This window comes from Artemia sp. Qi Xiang Cuo, chromosome 11 (assembly GCF_049724085.1).
Source record: "Artemia sp. Qi Xiang Cuo chromosome 11, ASM4972408v1, whole genome shotgun sequence".
Lineage (NCBI taxonomy): Eukaryota > Metazoa > Arthropoda > Branchiopoda > Anostraca > Artemiidae > Artemia > Artemia sp. Qi Xiang Cuo.
The window spans coordinates 35,695,862-35,718,214 of NC_142804.1; the positions used below are offsets into that span (position 1 = coordinate 35,695,862).

The 22,353-nt window shown below is 34.1% G+C and overlaps 1 protein-coding gene across 3 annotated transcripts in view; it reads left to right on the top strand.

The window, feature by feature from the left end:
• Positions 1-260: 260 nt before the first annotated feature.
• Positions 261-22,353, top strand: part of LOC148946927 (GPI alpha-1,2-mannosyltransferase 3-like) — a 40,357-nt gene continuing 18,264 nt past the window's right edge. Inside the window, exons 1-5 of one of the 3 annotated variants that reach the window (XM_089097200.1) lie at positions 261-275; positions 6,975-7,245; positions 13,211-13,433; positions 15,739-15,889; positions 17,964-18,254. In XM_089097200.1, the coding sequence (XP_088953326.1) occupies positions 7,018-7,245; positions 13,211-13,433; positions 15,739-15,889; positions 17,964-18,254 (893 nt within the window). In that variant the 5' untranslated portion in view covers positions 261-275; positions 6,975-7,017. Of the gene's footprint in view, positions 276-419; positions 439-1,516; positions 1,531-6,974; positions 7,246-13,210; positions 13,434-15,738; positions 15,890-17,963; positions 18,255-22,353 lie in introns of those variants that run through there. The other 2 variants (XM_089097201.1, XM_089097203.1) reach the window with 2 other exon arrangements.

Genomic DNA, 22,353 nt, shown 5'->3' on the forward strand with positions numbered 1-22,353 from the left:
TCGAAATAAACAAATTTTTCCTGTTTTATTAAAAAATGATTCTTTTCCTGTCCAATGAAATTAATGAATGATAAGGACTTGCTCCAGTAGGAATTCTGCATCATTCCTTAGCTTTATTTGACGGCTGACAGTAAAGGAATCATTTTTTAATAAGAAAAGAAAAATTTGTCTGTGCCTCATTATTCCTTATTAAAACGAAGGAATGAAGTTCGTTCATAAAACAGGATTTACGAATTTCCTATAGCGATAAATTCAATTTTCAAAAACGCTAAATCGTTAGGTTATTTGTAATTTTAGGCCTAGGGTAAAAAAAATCCAATATCCAACTGAACCAAATTATTTAAAACTAAAAATCTCACACCTTGTTACCAAAAAGGATTTGAGAAGAATTGTATATATCTATGAATAGCTAAAAATCTAAGCTATGCATCAATATGGGTATTATACAAATTATTTCAGATCAAACACTTGAAAGGACCTCTTTTTGAAAATACCAATCATCCTATGTTGATGTATATATCCCTTCAATGTTTTAGTTTAATTCATATATTAACAGAAAGCTGATTTTCTTCTGATTCTAAGAATGTAACTTTTATTGGTTGATATTTATTCTATATATCACAAATATTAAATATAAGGTAAATTTCAAGGTGACCCTATAATTTAGCTAGGATGAAAGTCAAAACATCATTTGATGCCTTTTTTATGCTCTGTCATAATACAATAAGTGCTTCTGATGCAAATTGCATCTTGAGCCCGTAAAGGGGCCCTGAAGGTATTTTATATGAATTATGAAAGAGCATAGCTAAAAAAAGCATCAAATGATGTTTTAACTTTCATCCTAGCTAAATTATATGGCCCTCTGCAAATTTACCATGTCTTTACCCCCCACCTCCCTAATGTGCAATTATATACCCTGAATTGGTATATATATATAGGGGTAGGGGTAAAATTCATTTCCAACAAAAATGATTATTATATTTAGAAAGACCATAAAAAAAGGTTTGAGTAGTATGTTTAATTTATTTGTAAGTCAATAATCTGAACTGTGAAAAATTTACCAACATATCCTTCAGAATTGTGATAAAATAAACCATGCCTTCAGCCTTCACTGCTGCATGCCACATGTGCTCAGCTAAGTAGGATGTCCTTCAATCACTTATCAATACAGACTAACAGGTTTTGTCTCATGTTAGCATTATCACTTCTTGCATATGTCCTGGATTTTAGTGCAGGACCATTTTACCTTAATTTTCAGTTATCAGTTTCTTTTTCTCTGGTTTTAGTCCTGAAAATACAATTACTGTTATTTGAGTAGAATTTTAAGCCATATCAATGCTTTTTTTTTCTTCAAAATCTCAGAAATGTATATGCCTTCCTTTAAAACCTTATAAATTGGGATTGAGCAAAGTTGTAAACAATTTTGTTTCACTTCATTTAAGCAGAAGATCCATTTTGCAAGGTCTCACTTTTATAAAACACAGATTTTTAAAGGTCTTCAAAGGCCAGGACCCTCTAGAAGGAGTGGAGGTAGGTACTGTACTTCAAAATACCTTCCTGGGACATACTTTAGCCTGTAGAACCATCCCTGAAAGTTTCATTTTCCTAACCTAACCCCTTTCCAAGATACCCAAAAGTAGCTAAAGTAGGATTTTACCATTTTTTATTTTCAAGTGCTTGTCAAAACAGAGACCACATTTTAATTTATGCTGACAAATTATTGGTGAAAATTTCACCAAGAATACAGGCTCTTGTTACTACCCTCACATTGTATCATGCTGTAGTAGAATAGGGGTGGTCCTAAAACCCATCCCTGTTTTTCTGGAATGCCAAAGAAAAGAGGTCTTTTACCATATGTGAATTTGATTAAATAGGCCTATTAAAGAAAGTTTAAGATGTGATATGAATTTGTAAATTCTAATGAAACTTGGCTAGGAAGAAAGCAAATACATCACTTGATGTCTCTTTTACTCTCTTTCCAAATTCAATGCTCACTTCTGGGACAAATTCTATTTGAGGCTTTAAAAGGGTTCAAGACAGTCCATAGAAACCAAAAGCTTAAAAATGTATTTCTGAAAGAAAACTTTCTAGTGAAAAAAAATTAGTTAAAGATCTAGAATTAGGGCAATTGAAAAGGAACTATGTTGAGAACCATTATTGCTTTATAATAGCCTATACAGAATAACAGTAGCTAACGCATTTTGACTATAGATCATCTGTAATTTACCCCCCTCCCTCTAATGTGCAAATAAATAGCTTCCCAAGCATTCTGCAATGTGTCTCTTGTTTCAACCTGTGTATCCATAAATTTAATCAATTGTGACAAAGCCAGAATTAGAGAAACAAGAGTGATGCATGGCAAAATGTATGGAAAATATATAATTTGGGCTATATATTTGTACATTGGGGGGGGGGGGAGGGGGGAGTTTAGTGGAGCTGCAGAAAAATATGTGTTTTTAAAAAGAGCCTGAAAATCCTCAAAAAAGGCATCACAGCAAAACAAGAAGTACGCTATCAAAATCAAAATTGTTTAAAACTCTGAAAAGGAAACCTAGAGCTTCTACCTTCACAAATCACATTTTTTATAGGTAGTACTGATGTCTCCTTTTTCTTGTTTTTGTTCTATTTTTTTCTTTGTTGCTTACAGGGCACTGAAACATAGAAAGTTGTTTAAGAGCTTGTTAAAAACTAAATTTTATATTTAATTATTTTATTACCTTATATTGTACTTGCTAGTGATTAGGATAAATCTAGTGTCTGTCAGCTTCAGTGATGATAGTTAGTTGTATATGTTGTCCCAAGCAGTGGTCCATGGTTTATTGAGCCACTCCTTATCCACTGATGACTTGAATGTATCCATGCTGGTAGATATAACTGTTTTTTCACTGAGGAAGTTCCACAAGCTGACAACTCTATTTAAAAAGAATTTGTTCCTTAGTCTGGTATTTGCCTGTTTCTGGAAAAGCTTACGAGGGTGAGCACAAGTTCTCTTTGAATTATCCAATTGTAAAAGGTCAGGAATGGTATCCTCAGCATTTAGAAGCTTCTATGCTGTTATCACATTGCTTTGTTTGCATCTATACATTAGAGATGATTCCATAGCTACTTGGTGAGTCTTGTTGATTTGGTATGCAACACACATTCCAAATTCTAGCCTGGTCAAACTAGACTTTTTTTTCTGGAGCTCTACAAGGAGGAATCCTTAGATTGCTCCTAGCTGCAATTTAAGGTAGTAATAACAGTTGTAGATCTGCTAGTGAATATATAACTAATATTTTAACTTTACATCATAATCTAAATCTATAGACATGGTAGGCTAGTAAGTTGCCATTTGGGGCCCCTTTAAGTGCTCAAAATAGAGTTTGCCCCAGAACCAATACTTGAATTTGGGTAAACTTGTAGTTGACAGCATAATTTAGCTAGGATGAAAGTGAATACATCAACTTGATGCCTTTTTTATGCTCTTTCATATCTCAGTAATTGCTTCTGGGGGAAAATACATTTTGAGCCCCTAAATGGCTCAAAGTATTCCATAAGGATCAAAAGCTTGAAAATGTGTTTCTAAAAAAGTGCCTAGTGAGAAAAAATTATCATTTGTAGCTGATATAGGAATGGTAATTATTATCTTCATTAGTTTCAATAGTAAAATGCTATTATGAAAACACATTTTCAGAAATTTTTAAAAAGACCAAGAAACCCCTTAAAACATATTGTCAGTTCTGCTGTGCTGTGATGTCATTTTCGAGTGGTTTCTGGCTCATTTAAAAAATTCCTGCAAATTTGTTTTCATATAAGATTTTACTATCAAGACTAAGGAAAATAATAATTATCATTCCTGAATCACCTTCAAATGGTAATTTTCTCTCACTAGACAGTTTTTTTCTAGAAATATGCTGTTAAACTATTGGTTACTATGGACTGTTTTACCATTTTGGGCCCCATTAAGGGCTCAAAGCATAATTACCCCCAGAAGCAATTATTGAATTATGAAAGAAGATAAAAAAGGCATAAAGTGATGTATTCACTTTCATCCTAGCTAAATCATGTTGTCAGCTACAAGTTTGCCTGAATTTGGAAAGAGCATAAAAAAGGCATTGAGTGATGTATTCACTTTTTTTTTTAGCTAAATTATATGAATGCATATAGATTTACCAGAAATAATTACTACCCTGTAGGAAGCCAAGGGAAAATGAATGGGAAAATGTACATATATTTTAGTGCTACAGCCAGTAAAGATCTAGAATATCAGTTCTTCAGAAGGAAACATGCTAGAACAAAAGAGAGATATTTTCTGAATCTGAAAATGTCTCTGTTTTAAAAATCTGTATTTGAGGTTGTTGATTTTATTTTCATTTTTATGGTTTTGTATTTTTGACAATTCATCTCCAGCCGCCCTCTGCAGCAGAATAGTCTATGCTGCTTATTCACAGAAAAATGATTTTAAGATAACACAGGAATTCCGTGGCCACTTATAAAGCATCAGATGTCTCCCAAAAATTACTTTTGACTCATCAGTTGCATTCTGTTCATTGCTTCCACTATTTCCAAATTTTTGGGAATAACCCCAAAAAACAGAGCAGCAAAGATACTAGGGTCTAGAAGCATCAAAGATTTAAATCTGACCCTGTATATGAGACCATTAAAGGGGGAGGGAGCTGGGGATGAAGTATCAAAATTACAAACAAAACCATTAAAATGAACATAAAATTAGCAATCTAAATTGTCTCTCTTTTTGTTCTTGAATGTCTCCTTCTGGAGAACTGCTATTCTAGACCTTTGTCCGACAGCCTCTTAATATTGATCAATATGGCATAATTTTTGCACCTCAAATGTAATAATTTTAAGAAATTTAATCATTAGTTTTGTTTCATTTAATAGTAGGCCTAGTTGACTAATAGTTGGGTGCCTGTAGTGATATTAGACCTATAAATGAAGTGATTTCACTACTTATGAAAGTAGTTGAGTAAGTTGAACAGACTTTTTGCAAATTCATTGAGGGTCTAAGCTATGCCCAAAAAATTTGTTTTGGCTAATTTTGCTTAGGGAATAGAAACCAGATATAGCCTAAGAAAAGAAAATATACTATTCAATGCTCTCCTCAAATAGAATTGTCATCACTGTCACCATTGTGTCCTATCCCCCCTCTACCTGTTGATCATTCCAGACATGGCCAAAAGTTGGTAAATGTATAGTATCAGATAGGAAAAAAAGCTCATACATTAGTGGTTTGCCCCTTAAGAAGGAAACACTAGATTTCTGAAACTTTCATTCCTTTACTTTACTTTAAATCCACCCCCTAATGGTCAAATACCCCAAAGTATATATTTTCCATGAATTTTCCAAATGTGACTCTTGAAATTGTTTTAACAGCAAACAAGTAACGGTATTTTACAGGACCAATTAATTATTATATTTTAATTATAAAAACACTGCTCTTAGTTGATTGGCAGTATCTTTTCACAAATTCCCAAAGCTCCTGTTTAAAGTAGAAAAATCATAGCCTAGCAGTATCTTTTCACGAATTGCAAAAGCTCCTGTTTTGCAATTTTCTTTTAAAAATAAATTTGCAAATATGCCTTAAAATTGAGTGAGACAAAGGTTGTGCAATGCAATATTGTAATAGCGATTGATGAAAAAGCATATTGATTAATGAAGTATTAAATACAAATAAGTTTTTTTTAACTGAAAGTAAGGAGCTACATTAAAACATAAAACGAACAGAAAACATTGCACATATAAGGGGGGTTGCCTCTCCTCAATAGGGCATTGAGGAGGAGACAGCCCCTTTCATGTATGGAATAATTTCTGTTCGTTTTAAGTTTTAATGTCGCTCCTTACTTTCAGTTAAAAAACTTGTTTTTTTTATTTAGTTTCCAAACGTTCTTGAATTAATGTAGGTTTTGATTTAAGCTCACCATACATGAATAAATAAAACAAATTTGCATATTAATTTTACTTTTTTTGGATAAATGGCTTTCTTGGACGATTTTGAGAAGAAAGGGGCGGGGGAGGGGACCTAGTTGCCCTCCAATTTTTTTGGTTTCTTAAAAAGGGCACTAGAACTTTAATTTTATTTACAAACGTTTTTATTAGTAATAACTAGCTCCTTTGAAATTACTAAAAATACTTTAGCGTAAAGAGCGTGGTATTGAGGAGGGGAGAAACCCCTTCATATTTGTAATAATTTCTGTTCGTTTTAAGTTTTAATGTTGCTCCTTACTTTCAGTAGAAAATTTGTTTTTTTATTTAATTTCTGATTGTTTTCTAAATAATTCTGGGAAATCCAGCACCCCCTTCATGGAAATTCTCCTCCCCGATGAAAACCTCCTCCATGGAAAGATCCTCCAACGGAACCCGCTGGAGGTCACTTAAAATGGACACTAGAACTTTTAATTTTTGTTGGAATGACCTCTCTCGCGATATTCTAGGACTACTGGGTCGATACGATCACCCCTGGAAAAAAAACGAATAAACACACATCCGTGATATTTCTTCTGGCAAAAAATAGAAAATTTTACATTTTTGCAGATAGGAGTTTGAAACCTTTACAGTAATGTTAACTAATACGCCGAATCTGATAGTGTGATTTTCATTAAGGTTTTGTCACTTTTAGGGGGGTGTTTCTCCTTTTTTTGAAATTAAGGAAAATTTTCTCAGGCTCGAAACTTTTGAAAGATAAGACTTCATTTGATAATACTTGTATATCTGAAATCAGCATAAAAGTTCGCTTTTTTTGATGTATATATTGGTATCAAAATTCTTAGAGTTTTGGTTTACTATTGAGACGGGTTGCTCCTTACTTACAGTTTGTTGCCACAAACTGTTTGAAAGTAATATGTTATTATATTGATTCTACATTTAATTCATGCACATTGCTAATTCTATTTTAATTCCATGTACAGTTTCTCCACTTTAAAGTTGTTGAGAAAAAAAAAATGATTCTTTAAATTTATTTTGTTGTTTGTATTTTACAGATTTTGAAAGCAGGGCTTTACATACTCAAACAAATTTCAGGTGATGTGGAAGTTGGTATTGATTCGACTGAGTACCCTTCTATTTGTTCAAACCTGGTTTGTTCCTGATGAATATTGGCAGTCAACAGAAGTCTCTCATCGTCTTGTATTTGGAAATGGAGAACTGACATGGGAATTTGACTATGGTCTTAGAAGCTATGTGATAATAATTATATATGCTTTAATTTTTAAGACATTGAAAATATGTGGGCTTGACAAGCCTTGCTTTATAGTAAGTATTCTCTTATGTTTCAACCTTCTTTCCTGAACCTATCCATGTTGTATTTTACGCTTGTTCATTAACTTTACTGCAGATGGGAGGGGGGATGGGGTAGTAAGTGAATCCTCCTGTAAGTGTTGATCCAAAGAAACGCTCAAAGCAAAACATTTGTACTAAAAATCCACTTTTTCTTGTTTTCAAACCTTTCTATAGGGAAACTTATACTACTTGTTGTAGTTAATTTTTTTTTTGAAAATTCTATGACTGTTATTTAATTCTATTCTCATAAAAGTGAGGCTGATGTTGTGTAGACTAATTGATTGGTCTTGTTCCTAGTTTTTTTCATTCAATGCAATTTTTGATTTGAACCTGATAGAAACTATCTTCTGTGGCCCTGGGCATTAGTTATATAGGCTAGACTTTTCTTTTAGTAAGAAACCTTTATTTACATTGAGTTTTGTTTTAAAATCAATTTTATAATTCCAGATGTCTGCAGAGGGCTTGTACAGCACCTCTAATGCAACATTTCTGGGGATTTCAGTGTAAGCAATCCAGGAAATTAATTTTTTCTCTCTTTAGATACTAAGGGTTTATGTTTGTCATGCAGCATGATTTGACTATTTCTTTATATATATATATATATATATATATATATATATATATATATATATATATATATATATATATATATATATATATATATATATATATATATATATATATATATATATATATATATATATATATATATATATATATATATATATATATATATATATATATATATATATATATATATATATATATATATATATATATCTATATATTTACACGGACGGGAGCACGGGAGCTTATTCAGCTCCTGTGCTTTTAACATCTAACCAAATAAATAGCATTCGTAATCGGATTATATTTTAAGTGACAAAAAAGAATAATTTATTGCGCAACCCAAGTATATTTCATAAGGAATGTAAGTGATTGCAATTCCTGACCTAGATTCAGTGTGAGATTATCTTTTTAGATTTTGAAATCTCATTAATTCAGTGACCTTGAAAACAATTTCTGGGACTACAATGCTGTAATAGCTATAACTCCACTGTGACGTCACTACCTGCTTGATTGGATTGAGTTTATATTGGCGATGGTTTTTGGCATTGATTTGGAGTGGATTTTTATCTATTGAATATTATTACCGTAAGTGCAATTATGAAATAATGGGCGACTCAGATATTATTTTAAATCCAATATTGAATTTTATTTATCGATCCATGATCGATGGTATCAAAGTAGAAACAATGATTGCTAAGTCGACAAGCATTTTCAGTCATGAAACCATTCTAAAGGCAAAGGAGGTTTTACATCAGGTGCTATAAATTGCAACATGTTTAATTAGATGCCGAAAAGACGATGAAAATGTCCTTGGCATTTGTAAGTGGCTATCTACGGCATCAAAAAGAAAACGTAAGATCCCAAAATTCGTGATATACTCACCACATGAAACTCCAACAATTGGTGATGCAATCGTTGTAACCTCAACCTTTCGCATCAAAAAACTTTTCTGGAAAATTGATGGTTTTTGTGAGCTAAATATGCAATATCTTGCTGTACAGGCAAGCTCTCCCAGACCATATTCCGCTCTATGGTCTTGCATCAAGGACAAATCCAAGCCTCCTGCCAATGCTGCTGTGCTGAGAAACTACCCCTCCAATCTTTCATCCCCATTATTAAGGAAAGATTTTATTGATAAAATATGTCCTGAAGCTGCAAATGATATTTCAGAGGTGAAACGTTCTTCATCAGAATGGAAAATTGTCGTAAAAAGTAAACCCGCTGCCTCCTCAATTGCTGACCAGATGAAAAAGTTCCATCCTGGCCTTTTAGCCTCTGTAAAATCTCCCGCCTTCATCGGTGTAATAAAAGGCGTACCGACAGAAATGAATGAAAAAGAACTAGAGAAAATTATTCAAAAGTGTATCAAAGCTTTGCAGTGTGGCAAGTCACGTGTCCACAAGATTTATTTTGAACAGCGGAATGATCTAGATTCCTTTCTGGAGAATTTTGTGAAGGTGGGTTATAAAAAGTTAACTGTCCAGAATTTCATTCATACCTAGACGGTGTTTCAGATGCCATCAACAAGGACATTTTGCTGCTGATTGTAAGAACGCAGAACTGTACTCTCGCTGTGGTTCCACGGAGCACTCTTCCACCAGGGATAATCCATGTGTTCGGAACATGTTTTGCATTACATGTAAAGAGTCTAATCACACCTGTTACAGTATCAAATGCCCTGGCAACGATCAAACCGATAAACGGGTAGCTAAGTAGATAAATGGATATTCGTTTTCTCTCTTGGAACATTAATGATGGTCTTATAAAAAAAAGACCTATTCGTCAGAATACACTTCATAATCATGATATTCTGTGTTTGCAGGAACATTTCCTGACCAACCACAGCCTTAGTTTACTTGACATTAGTGCCACCTTCAAAACTTTTTCGGTTCCAGCTAAACACAGTGCTTCTAAAGGCAGAGCTTCCGGTGGTATTGCTACTTATGTAGCATCGAATCTTAATTCTAGTGTTTTCTTTTCTAGTGATAGTTTTTTAGCTGTTCGAGTAGGTGAGTGAGTAATAATAAATGTGTATTTACCCACAGATTACAAAGATGAAGATTCGGAGAGAGATTTCGCTTTAGCAGTTAGTAAACTTAGCTCTTGTCTTCGTGATGTCCTTAAACTGAAAATCCCGTGTTTGATCGTACGTGATTTTAATTGTGATTTAAATTGTATCTTATGTTCAGTTTCTATCCGTATTTCTTTACTGTTAGGAATATTTGCTGAACATTTTAAAGTTCCTCTCAAATCGACTCAGTGAAATTACATACATTCTTCTTCGTTCACATCTAACCTCGACCATGTTGTGTCATATAACCTGGATATACCTTGTGTTGGAGGTAGTTTCCAAATTTCAAGTTTCAGACAATCTTCCTATTGCTTCTAGTTTTAAAGGAGAAGCTTCTCAGATTCCAGTGTTACAGGCTCATACAATTCGCCAGCAAAAGTGGTATACTTCTCGCAATTGAAATAGAATTGACATATCTCAGTTCATTGAAAGTTCAGATAGCATCTTTAACAAGAACCGGGTTCCATTTCAACTTCTCCAAAGGTCTTTTAATGAAAAAAATAATTAAGTGGGATTGACTATTGATATCTATTCTGCATAAATCTGACATACGCTGGCGTTTGCTGAAAAAGGGCAGTTCTACTTAAAAAAATACGACCCGATAACAAACTTCCCAGAGTGTCAAGACAACTCGCGTGCTCTAAAGCTTTTGAAAGTGCTAAATTTTGGTACAAGGCAGTGAGAGATCTACTTTGTCCCCGTCAATGAATAGTCAATGAACTGAGAAAAGTGTCAAAAAAATGTTTTGCTAAGGAACTTGCCCTTCATCGATCTAAAATGCAGACACTTTACTCCGAGAAGGTCAGGAATTCACCTGATCTTCTGTGGAAGCTACTACCTCATACTATCTCCTCCAGTTCGACAGACCTAAATGATATTCCTTTGTCCAAGTGGATATCCCATTGTTCAAATGAATTTTCTGAGCTTGATCCTGTTTTAGTCACAATTTTGTGACGAGCTCTGCAAATTCATTGATGAATCTGCTGACCTTGATTTTGTTGTTACTTGTGACGCTGTTATAAAAGCCATATCCCAACTTAAAAAGAAAGGGTCTTGTGGGATAGATAAGGTTAACACTCTACACATCATTAATGGAAGTTATCTATTGGTGCGTCACCTCAGCCTTCTCATGCAAATGATATTTGTTACAGGTATTGTTCCATCCTCGTTCTGCATTGGTGATCTGACTCCGATTCCCAAAAAAGGGAAATCTGAGCTGCAATGTTCCTCTTTCCGTCCCATCACCGTCTCTACTACGACATGCAAACTTTTTGAGCTTCTTTTTCTTGATGAGTTAAGACAGAAATGTTACGTTCCCCCATATCAGTTCGGTTTTCAGGCTAATCTTGGCTGTTCTCATGCTCTTACAGCAGTAGTTTGTACTGCCCTCGCCGACGCTGAATCTTCGGGAGAAAGTATGATCCTCGCCGGACATGACGTTAAACGTGCGTTCGATTCCTTAACTCATTCGTCCATGCTTCTTCATATGGCAAGGCAAGGCGTAAACCCATCAGTTGTCCGTGTTCTCAGAGATTTATATAGGGATCTAAGAGTGCATTTAAAACTTCAATTCCGTTTTCCCCTGCAGTCGGCTCTTCATCAATCCCTATATAATTGCATTAATTCTCGTGTGAGGCCAAACTCTTTAAATCCCTCGACTATGCTTGTGAATCCTAAGTACCCCATCCTCGTTAAGAAAAGGACTAGACAGGGAGCTATCACTTCCCCAACCCTGTGCAGTAATAGTGTCATGGAAGCTCAGGCAAAGTGTCTTCCTTCATGCATTCTTGGGAGAATCGATATGTCTCTTATTTGTTATGCTGATGACATCCTGAATCTCAGCCGAACGATCCAGCGCATTGAGCAGAATTTCAAAATCCTCAAAGATGAATATTCAAAAATCGGTCTGTCTTTTAATCCTGAGAAATCCGAAGTAATCCTTTTCAATTGGCGAAATCACTCTACTTCTCTTAAAAATATGGACGGTTCTCTTGTTAAACCCTCAGACCATGTTACATACCTGGGCCTTCCAATTGGCACATCTATAGGCCACACACGTCGTTTGCTGATTTCTCACGTTGAGCGTAAAATTAGCATTCCTTACGCTGTAATCGTTAAAAGCTAACTACATTTCAACAGTTACATTCTAGCATCCATTTATAACGCCACAGCCCTTCCACATCTACTTTACATTGCTTCTTTGTGGAAATTCTTTATAGTTACAGATAAAAAGCACCTACGATCAATCTTCTTCAGATTTTCTAAATATCTTTTCCATTGGCCCTCTTGGACAAGAAACCGTAAAAATATTTATTTGTATAAACTAGCTGACCCTACAATTAGTATTAATAAATCTCTATCCCGTTTTCAAAGTAAGTTTAATCATCCATGGTCACCAATTTGTTCACAATAGTTTTTTTTGTATTAATGTAATGCATGTAATGATTTTTTTTCTCTCTCTCTATTTTTTTTTTGTCATTTTAGGGGTTTTTCCGTATATGTACCTTTTTTATTGACGGGTATTAAATGAATATTATTAATAATAATACTATTAGTATTAACAATTCTCTCTCCCGTTTTAAAAGAAACTATTATCATCCGTTCGTTAGTGTCATTGTTTGTATTAATTTAATGAAGAGTTTTTTTTTGTCATGTATTCGAATTTTCAATGTGTCTTTGTGTCCTTCTTTTTCTTCTTTTTTTCTTTTTGTTTTATTTAGTAATCACTCCGTCTACTTCACCTTTTGTACCTTTTTTTGACGGGCAATAAATGAATAATAATAATAATAATAATATATATATATATATATATATATATATATATATATATATATATATATATATATATATATATATATATATATATATATATATATATATATATATATATATATATATATATATATATATATATATATATATATATATATATATATATATATTATATATATATATATATATATATATATATATATATATATATATATATATATATATATATATATATATATATATATATATATATATATATATATATATATATATATATATATATATATATATATATATATATATATATATATATATATATATATATATATATATATATATATATATATATATATATATATATATATATATAAAACTAATTGTTTGTGGTATCTGTTTGGAGACATGCCAACACCTTAGTTGAAAACAGGTTTATATGGTTATTATCATTTTACAATTTTTAATTTGTTGAATAGAAAGGAGATTTTTTTTTTTTACCAGAATTTATATTTTGATTTTTTTCTTCAGATAATGGCCCCACGTTTTTTCCAACTGTGTGTGTTTACCATATGCGAGATTATGTTTTTAAGAGCTGTCAAGAAGAAGATGGGAGCACACATATACAGTTGGGTGTATTTCTTTTTGGCTTCAAGCTGGTTTGTTTATTATACATGCTCAAGAACTTTGGCAAATACAACTGAGCTCAGTCTGTTGTATCTTTCATTATCAGGATATGGCTTTATAAAAGAAGGTAAGAAACTTAGCTCATTCTCTTTTACTATGGTTTATCTTCTAATATTGTATTTACATTTATTTATTAAATAATTTATAGACAAACTTTTTTCTTTATTTCCAGTTAACAGAAACAATTTTTTAAATAATATCTTAGTATTTTTAGTCGAAGAAGCTGACTTCTCTTTTTTATTTGTTACTATAGTTTTTAATGTAGATTTTACAAGTTTTGTCATTTCAAGCTTAAGCTGACATTATTTCAGAAAATGGATTTAAGGTACTGAGGTCATTTCAGTGCCCCTGGATATTGGTTTCCCTCCTAGATGTTGTTTTTGAAAAATTCAGCCCTAACACCCATTTTCTAGATATTGAAGCTCTCCCCTCCCCCTCTTTAAAGTAGGGTTTGCGCGTATTCTAATAAGGGACTAGCTTAGATAGTAATGGTAACATTTCTAGTTAGAAATGTCCCCTCCTATTGGTAAATAAGTTCAAGTTTTAATCAGTAATTTGTTGGAATCTAGCTATTTGACTTTATCTCCGAGGTGAAATTTTTATTTTCCAAGTATAAAATTCCATTTTGGTGCATATTCTTAAGATTTCGACTTTTTTAGCAAAGAGGTATTCTCCTGAAAAATTTGATATTGACGAATATAATCCTTTACATCCTCTTTGTTGCTTAAAGTTTAAGTTCAAATTTAAGTTTTAATTTCAAATTTAAGTTCAAAATTTCCTTATAATAAGAATAGATAACATAAAATATACTTCGTTTCCTTTGATTTTATCGCCGAGTTGTTGCAATAGGTGCTGTAACGTTGGGGAATGCATGGTATTTTCTAGAAGTTTTGTCATAATATATCTTCAGTTATCTTTTTTTATCTGTCTTTTTAAATTAATATTTCTCCGTAGCATCTTTTTCATCATAGGCTCTTACAGAATCAATTGCAAATGGTGGTCATAACCCCTACCCTCCACAACGTTAAGTTTTTCACAATTCTCCTATTTAACGTCTCTATTATTACCCGCATCTTTCACCTACTATTAGCTATAAACCAATTAAAAAAAACTAAACAATTTACATAACAACTGATCTTATTTTGATGTATTCTTGTCTGTGGACTAATAGAAATCAAGGTATACTGCTAATACGAAAGGATTTATTTTTAAATGATACTTTTCGTCTATCTCGTGTCTCTCTTGAACATCATTCTTTCTAAGAAAAGATATAAACATTTTTTTTGGTATTTTTTTTCCTGTTTTTGTTAATGGAAAAGAAATTGCTTTCTGTTTACCTCGCTTTTCTTCGAAAAATAAAGTGGTGTGATTAATTGCTGTGCTGTTCTTGTTGATTTGACATTCAAGCGGATAAATCACTCATATACATGCAATCCTCTTTATTCACCTGGTCTTCATATCAAGCCACGTCAATTTGAAGTGACACATGTACGATTTGGCACAGGTCTTGTCAACTTTTAATTTGACACGGGGTTGGACAGGTTTGTTTGGAGTTTTTTTTTGCCATTGAGCGGAGAATTGAAAAGTTATATAAATTAAAACAGTGTTTAGGCTAGGAATAAATGCGAGCAAGAGGTGATGCTAGGTGACGAGAAAACCGATCTAGTGGATGGCTTCACTTGCCTGGGTAGTATTATAAATTAAGATGGCGGATGTAGTGAAGATATAAAAGTAGAATAGCCAAGGCGCAAGGTGTTTTTTCGCAATTGAAAAAGTTTTGAAGAATAGAAAGGTAAATCTGCGAAGTAATATTAAAATATTTAAAGCCAAGCTAATCACAGTGGTGAGGTGTGGCTCTTAAATGTGAGTGTTTCGAAAGACTGGTGAACATTTTTTAGATGCTTCCTTGAGGTAATGTCTGAGGATTGTTTTAGGTGCTCGTTTGACTGACCGTATATCAAATAATATGCTATACGGAAAGAGTCGTCTGATCCGACTTTTTAGGGCTATTAATAAAAGAAAGTTTAAGATGGTTATATCATGTCGTAGGGATGAAGGAAGACGGCTTTCCAAACATTATACTTTTTGATTATCCATCTGGGGCTAAATGTAAAGCATATCGTTCACAAAGGGGGTAGCAAGAGTTCTTAGAAATCGGAGTGTATACAGTGAAACTTTGAATAGATTGAGGTGGAGAAGAAGTGTATGCAGCTGTGTTGGCATCAGGTGGCTCAATGCTGCACTGAGTTGTTCGTAGTAGTAGTTGTAAACGGCGATTCTTAATGACTTTTCTGAACTAAAGCAATTTGGATTTCTTAGATTTCTACATTTGTTTCTTAAATCAACATTTTTTCCCTCTTTTTTTATTCTAGACCCGAGCTCAAGTATTTTCTATATATCTGGCTTCATCTCTTGCTTGTTAAGGCCCACAGCTGTCGTTTTTTACGCCCCCCTAGCACTGGCTAAGCTATTTACACAGACAAATAGGGAAATTGCAGTAGTGATGAAAGCCGTCCCATATATGTAAGTATTTTTATTACCTCTATTTTTTATGTCAGTTCTATCATTTGTTGTAAGAGAGACAGCTTTAACCTCGCTTAACCTCAGCTCCTTTTATTCCTATGCGTAAGAGCTCGCACAGCGTGTGCAGCGGTAACGCAGAACTTTCCATTTCAAATCGGCTCATTCAGTCTGTTAAAATGAAAGTGGCAAAACTTGAAATATGGGATTATATTGGAAGCTGTTTTTTTTTTCTTCTTCTTGATTTTTGTTCTTTTAACGCATACAACAGCCGAGTTGAAATGTTCCATTGCATTTGTTGAGCAGTCATGACACCTAAAGTTAGAGAAAGAATAAATGAAATCTGAGAAAAAAACGCAAATGGGTGACCAGGGAAAAATTGATGGACGTTCAGGACACACTGCCTTGCAAAAAAAAAATATGCATGTATGCTCAAGGACACAAAATATTGCATTCTTGGTAACCATTCTGATTATCTTTTCCGGTAACCGCTTATTTTATTCGTTTATGTGTTTGTTTAGATTGTGGAAACGGTGTACTACGTATCCATACAAATTTGTCTTTCCAAGTTTTAAATGACTTTCAATTCTTATTGATGAGAATTCACTTAAATTTGTCTTGGTATATTCAAAAAGTAATTAATTCAATTCAAAACATACATCAAATATAAAAGGTGCTAATTCATAACCTATAAATCATTCCGAAAATCTAAATACCTGAAATTCTTTTTTTTCTTTCGTCAGTGTGAATAGGAACTCTCACAGACAATTTAAATACGAATAGATATTACTCTTTTGCTGGGGAGCTTGAAATGAAGAGTAGAGGGGCGTGTGTACAGAAAGCTTCATATCAAGGGCTAGCTTTAAAGACATATGTTAGTTTCTAGTGTTTTGTGATTTACGTTCGTCATGCAAAAGTCAAAAAGTTAATTTCCCTTATTCCTGGACAGAAAAACCATACTACTAATATTTTTAGGAAGTCCTCGGTGCTGTTGTATTAATTCAAATACCGAAATGTACAATTTGTTCAAGGGTGTCTTTTTAGCTTAGGACGACAGCCTAGTAGTCAATCAACCTTATTCCTTAAAGGAAAAGCTATATCTCACCAGGAAATAATTTAGAATTACTAACAAGACGATTTGTGTCTGCATTTAATACGATAGAGGCTGCATTAAGATTCATATTTCCTGGAAGCGGGCCTTATAGGGATTGGTCATTTCTGCTGAGTTTGACAGTGTGCAACTGTGTTTAAACCATCATTTAAAGCGTGGCAGAGAAGTAAGAAGAATGATGAGAGAACTCAACGACATAAAAATAAGGCAATGTTACTAAATAACCATGGCTTGGGGATATTGGGATAATTGAAGTGTCAAAAGTATTCTCGTACAAGGTGTTTTCAAAAGTATTAGTAATCCTAAATAATGCTAGAATTTTCGCTACAAAAGTATTTTCGAATCCTGGAAGCGAATCAAGTGAAGAAATACGAAAGTAAAGAAAAGAAAAGGTAATCGAGTGGCTTGCGTTTAACATGGCCATTAAAAAAGATACATTTTGGAAATTCTTGAAATTATGATTGCTTCTTGATTTATTAAATAAGATCTATTTACTAATTGTATGAATCCAGACATCGGTCAAACAGCCACAATCCGTATAGATATATACAACTAAGTTGGGAAGCTTCGGTGAAGAGGAATGCATGTTAGAGGTAAAGCATAAATAGTTTCTGAAAACTAATCAATAGTTTTCAGAGTGTCAAGTCTACTGCTTCCAAGAACTCATTGGACGGGGAAAACTTTTATGATGTGTGGGAAATAGATAATTTTTTTTATGATACCGTAGAGTTTGGAATCTAACGAGGTCATGCAGGTGTTGCAGAAGCGTCTTAAATAGAATGATTTTCACTTCAAACGCAACCCTGTTGTGCCATCGTTTTCGCACCTGTGGTCATTTATTTATTTGTTATCCGATCAGTATTTACCACCAGAATTTTTAAAGTGAAGGTACGTCCTTTGGCTTTCATCATGGGGAAGTGTGAGAATTAGTCAATGCGTTGTTCTGACATCATAAATTTATTTCAGGTTGATAACGCTGTTTTTTTCAATCATCGTGGATTCCTATTTCTACAACAGATTTATAATTTCTCAATGGAATTTTATTAAGTTCAATGTTCTCATGGGAGGTGCAGCATTTTTTGGAACACATCACTGCCTGTGGTATCTTATTGAAGGACTGCCACCTTTATTTGGACCAGTGATCGTACTATCCTTAATAGCATTCTTATCAACTTGTCGTAAAAGAGTCTATTCAAAGTTTGACTATGAAAAACTAGTGTTTGGATTTACAACGATCGTTGCTTGTTTCATTTATAGGTAAGGTAACTCTTTTTAAATTCTTTTCGGCTAAAACTAAATTGAAATGAACCGGTCAGGTTTTTGGAAAACGTTAACACTTATTCATGAAAATCTATTTCTAATAAAACGGAAAAAAACTCTGAAACTAACTATTGTTTCACTTGTTAGTGAAACTAACAAGTTTCTCTCTTAAACTAACTATTAAAAAACATAAGTTACCCGTTGGGTATTTTTTATTCAACTGCTCACCGACAACCTGACGGAAGGATCACCGTCAGGGTCACGCTGAGGTCCTGATAATATCACAAAAGTAATGTCTGGTCCAGCAAAATCACCTTACCCAAACTCTTTCTTTTTTCTGTGATGTTAGCTAGTTCTCAAATTGCCCTTGTATAGTTTCATCGCCCATCCACGCTGTTAAAAAATGTGTGTAATGTCTCTAGAACAGTTAAGCATATTGAGGTGAATCTTTCAATGAATCTTGTGGTGGATGTTCAACTTAGTCAAAATAGAACTGTGTGCACATCGGTTGCCAAAAGGGCGTATCTGCAATTTCTGAGGAACGGCTAATGGTATTTAGTTGAAGCTTTCAGGGAATGTTGAACAGGACTCTGAAATAAATCAAAAGATGCTATTTGCATCCATGCTGTCAAATGGGCGTATGTGAGATTTCTCAAAACGGCTACTGCCACCCTCACCCTCTTCTAGCCGTAGAAGCTCTAAAGTTTATTGCGTCATTTGCTCTTTCCTGAAAACGAACCACAAAGTTGATACGTAAAAAGATAAAGCGCGACAGCTGAATTGAATACACGAGCAAGAATAATCTATTTACGCTATATTTACAACTAATCGCTTTACTATAACCCGCTCTAATTGCATTGTGACCCATGCAACAACGTTCTCTATGCCCCGAGAGAACTCATTTCCCTGGTATAGATACCAAGGTACTTCAACGAGTTAGATCACGGAATGGTCTGTTTACTCGCTCCCACTGAACGCCATTTTTTGGAAATATAATTATAAACTATGAATTCAGTTTTTGAAATAATCACAGGCAGACCGATGCTCTTGTAAGCTTCAATGAGACAGCTCCGGTAATGACGTAGTCCATCTAACGTATTGCTAGGTAGCAAAAGATCGTCAGCATACGGATTAAAGTTCAAGCTAACAGGGTTTAGAAGGAATGAGCCTCTTATATACGGGGTAACACAAATAAATATTACAATCAGAAATAACTGGGTTTAACACAGATCCCTGCCTAATCCCTTTAAGCAGTCGAATCGGTCCCACCACCCTTTTTTTCGCATCCGGCACTCTGCATCTATTCTAAGCATTCAATAAATTACCGCTTGCGACTACGAATCTTGAAGGACCAGTACTATACTTGGATCAACCCCTGAATGATCAAAATGGATCACAGAATCGAACGCGTCTGAAAAGTTAACTCTACACATTTAAAAGCAATATTACGGTCAAGATTAATTTTCAAAATCCCCTTTAGCAACCTATGAGCAAAGCCACAGCCTAGGTTTTGTCAAAAACCAAACTGTTTTAGCCCCACTAGTGCACGGTCATAATGTAAGGGATATGCATCCTCTGAAACACTTTCTAAAAACCGAAGAAATAGTAATGGACCTATGAGATCTGCGCTCTGAAGAATCGTTGCCGTTTTTCAGCACATTAGTTGTATGACCGTTACAAAAGTTATCAGGGATTAATTCTTAGGAAATTTACATTTGCAGGAGCAGGGACAAATAATCAAACGATTTTTGACTTCCTTTCATTAGGTAAGAGAGACTGATTCCGTCAATGCCACGGGCTTTATTGGACTTGAGGCTCTCATCAGCTTTCAGTACGTTTGAGGGCGAAATGGCCACAAAGCTACGCTGGTTAATATATAATATACAATAACTCTTGCAGCCTTTCTGATAAGTATACTTGATATTTGATAGGTGTTTCCCCCCATCAGGAATAATTTTCGTTATATTCAGTGCTTGATCTCTAAGCTTATAACTACTATATTCTAAAATTTTTATTTACCTAGCTTATAGCGTCAGCGGCTTTTCTATTTCTAAATCATTTTAGTTTGATTCGAACTCGTCCCTGCAAAACCAAATCTTCCTTCACTTCCAAATTTTCAATTTCATTTCTCCTTTGTATGTCATTTCCTAAACTGTCACTGTTCACAAGTCCTTAAAATGTTCTGCGCATCTCTCCCAAACATTTTATTTGACACTAATCGAGGCTACGTTCCCATTCCTAACTGGGACATTTCGGGAATGACCGCTTCCTCTCAGTTCATTGGCATGTCAATACAATATCATACTAGTATGTCGTCTGTCTCCATCTTCTAGATCCTTAGTAATTTACGCATAGCCTCCATTTCACATAACCTTAGCTCACACTTTAAGGCCATATGTGCTTCCCTTGCTTTCTTCTTGTTCTTGTAAGATCTATCACTCGGAAACCTCTTGTGTAAACCTATTCTCTCTTCTACCAAGCTTAGGAAATTTTTGCCAATATTTGGAGCTGCTTTTTTTAACTTTTCCCCCAAAGACGTCTGCTACATCGCCAGCTATTTGCCTGAAACTCCCTGAACTACCAGGAATGTAGCTACCCTCCTAATTTTTAGCTTTAAATCAACTCTAGACACTACTAGGTACTAATCTTTACTTTTAACATCAATAATAGCAATCCTATATACCCTAGTGCCCTGTATCGATCATGTATCCTGTCAGCCTTTGATTTAGAATAACATGATCAATAAAGATCAGCAGTCTTACCCTCATGTGAGTACCATGTTAGTTTTTGAACCATTATATGTACCGTAAAGGTTTTAACTATATTAATAAAAACAACAAGTAAAACAATAGGGAAGTTATCTAAGTGAGTGAAATTTTTTTAAACCTTAAATGAATATTTTGGATATCCAAGAGCCGTCCTCGGCAAACCACATACATAAATAAAATAAAACTTACAATATAAAACGATCTTTAAAACTTGAAAAAAAAAACAGTGAAAACAGTCCCAGAATTATTACTTCAGTAATTCATTAATTAAAAACTAACACACAAGTACTTGTCCAATAAGAGAGTCATACTTACTCCCACCATTTACCCGTGCCATTTAAACATTTTTGCCTCTCAATTACTTGGATTATCTGTCTTGGCTTTTTTTCTACAATTAGCCATGTCTTGATGCCTACTGCAAAATACTTGATTTTCTTGATTTTTCAATTTGTCTGATTCAATTTTAAGTCATCTGAGTCACTACCGTTACCGTCAATCGGTTCTATAGGGGATTTAGCCTCTTTGACTAATACCTTGCATTTTTGGTCATGAAGTGTACAACTACAATTCTGTTATTCATACCTTCTCTAACCTAAGCAAGATTTAAAACCTTTCTTATTCATTTTCAGCCCTATTCCCTGCCTTTGCATCCCATCCTTTCTACCTGAATAAATCAATTCTGTTTAAACTAATTTCTTGTTTCATATACCCGGGAGATGAGTTTTTGAAACTCCCAACAAGTGGAGCTCAAAACATCTATGTTTGTCTGTCAAAATGTCAATAAGATAGTTGTCTTTCAACGTTATTCATCAACGATATGTCACAATTTCCAAGTTATTTGCATGATGGAAATCGTTATGGCCTCAAGGATAGCTAAGGGTCCCACCAATACAGGTCAGAGCCTGACAGTGTCTTCTCAAAATGCTTAAGTTGGCCTAGAACCAGGGAGCGGGAAGTCCCTGGGACCCCCAGCTGAGTGAAGGCTTTTTGTAATTCTTGTCCCGTCTTGGTTATTGAATCATTCTCAACATTTTGCGGTGCACCTTTATCAACACGAGTCAACATCCTGTCAAAGGAATCTCAAGGTTTTTACTTCCGATTCGTTATGTATTAATTCCTGCAAATATTATGCTACAATAGGGAGGTAAAGTGTATTAAATGACATAGCTGGGAAAAGGCTTGTCAACCCCCAAAAGGCCCACAAAGCGCACAAACCCCGGAAGAACTATCCGTTAATCAAAGTCCAGGGCAAGGCTGTGTCGTTTACTAGACTATAATTTGCGCGAGTGGCGGTAATCTCGGTGGCGTCATTTCATGAAAATTTGGAG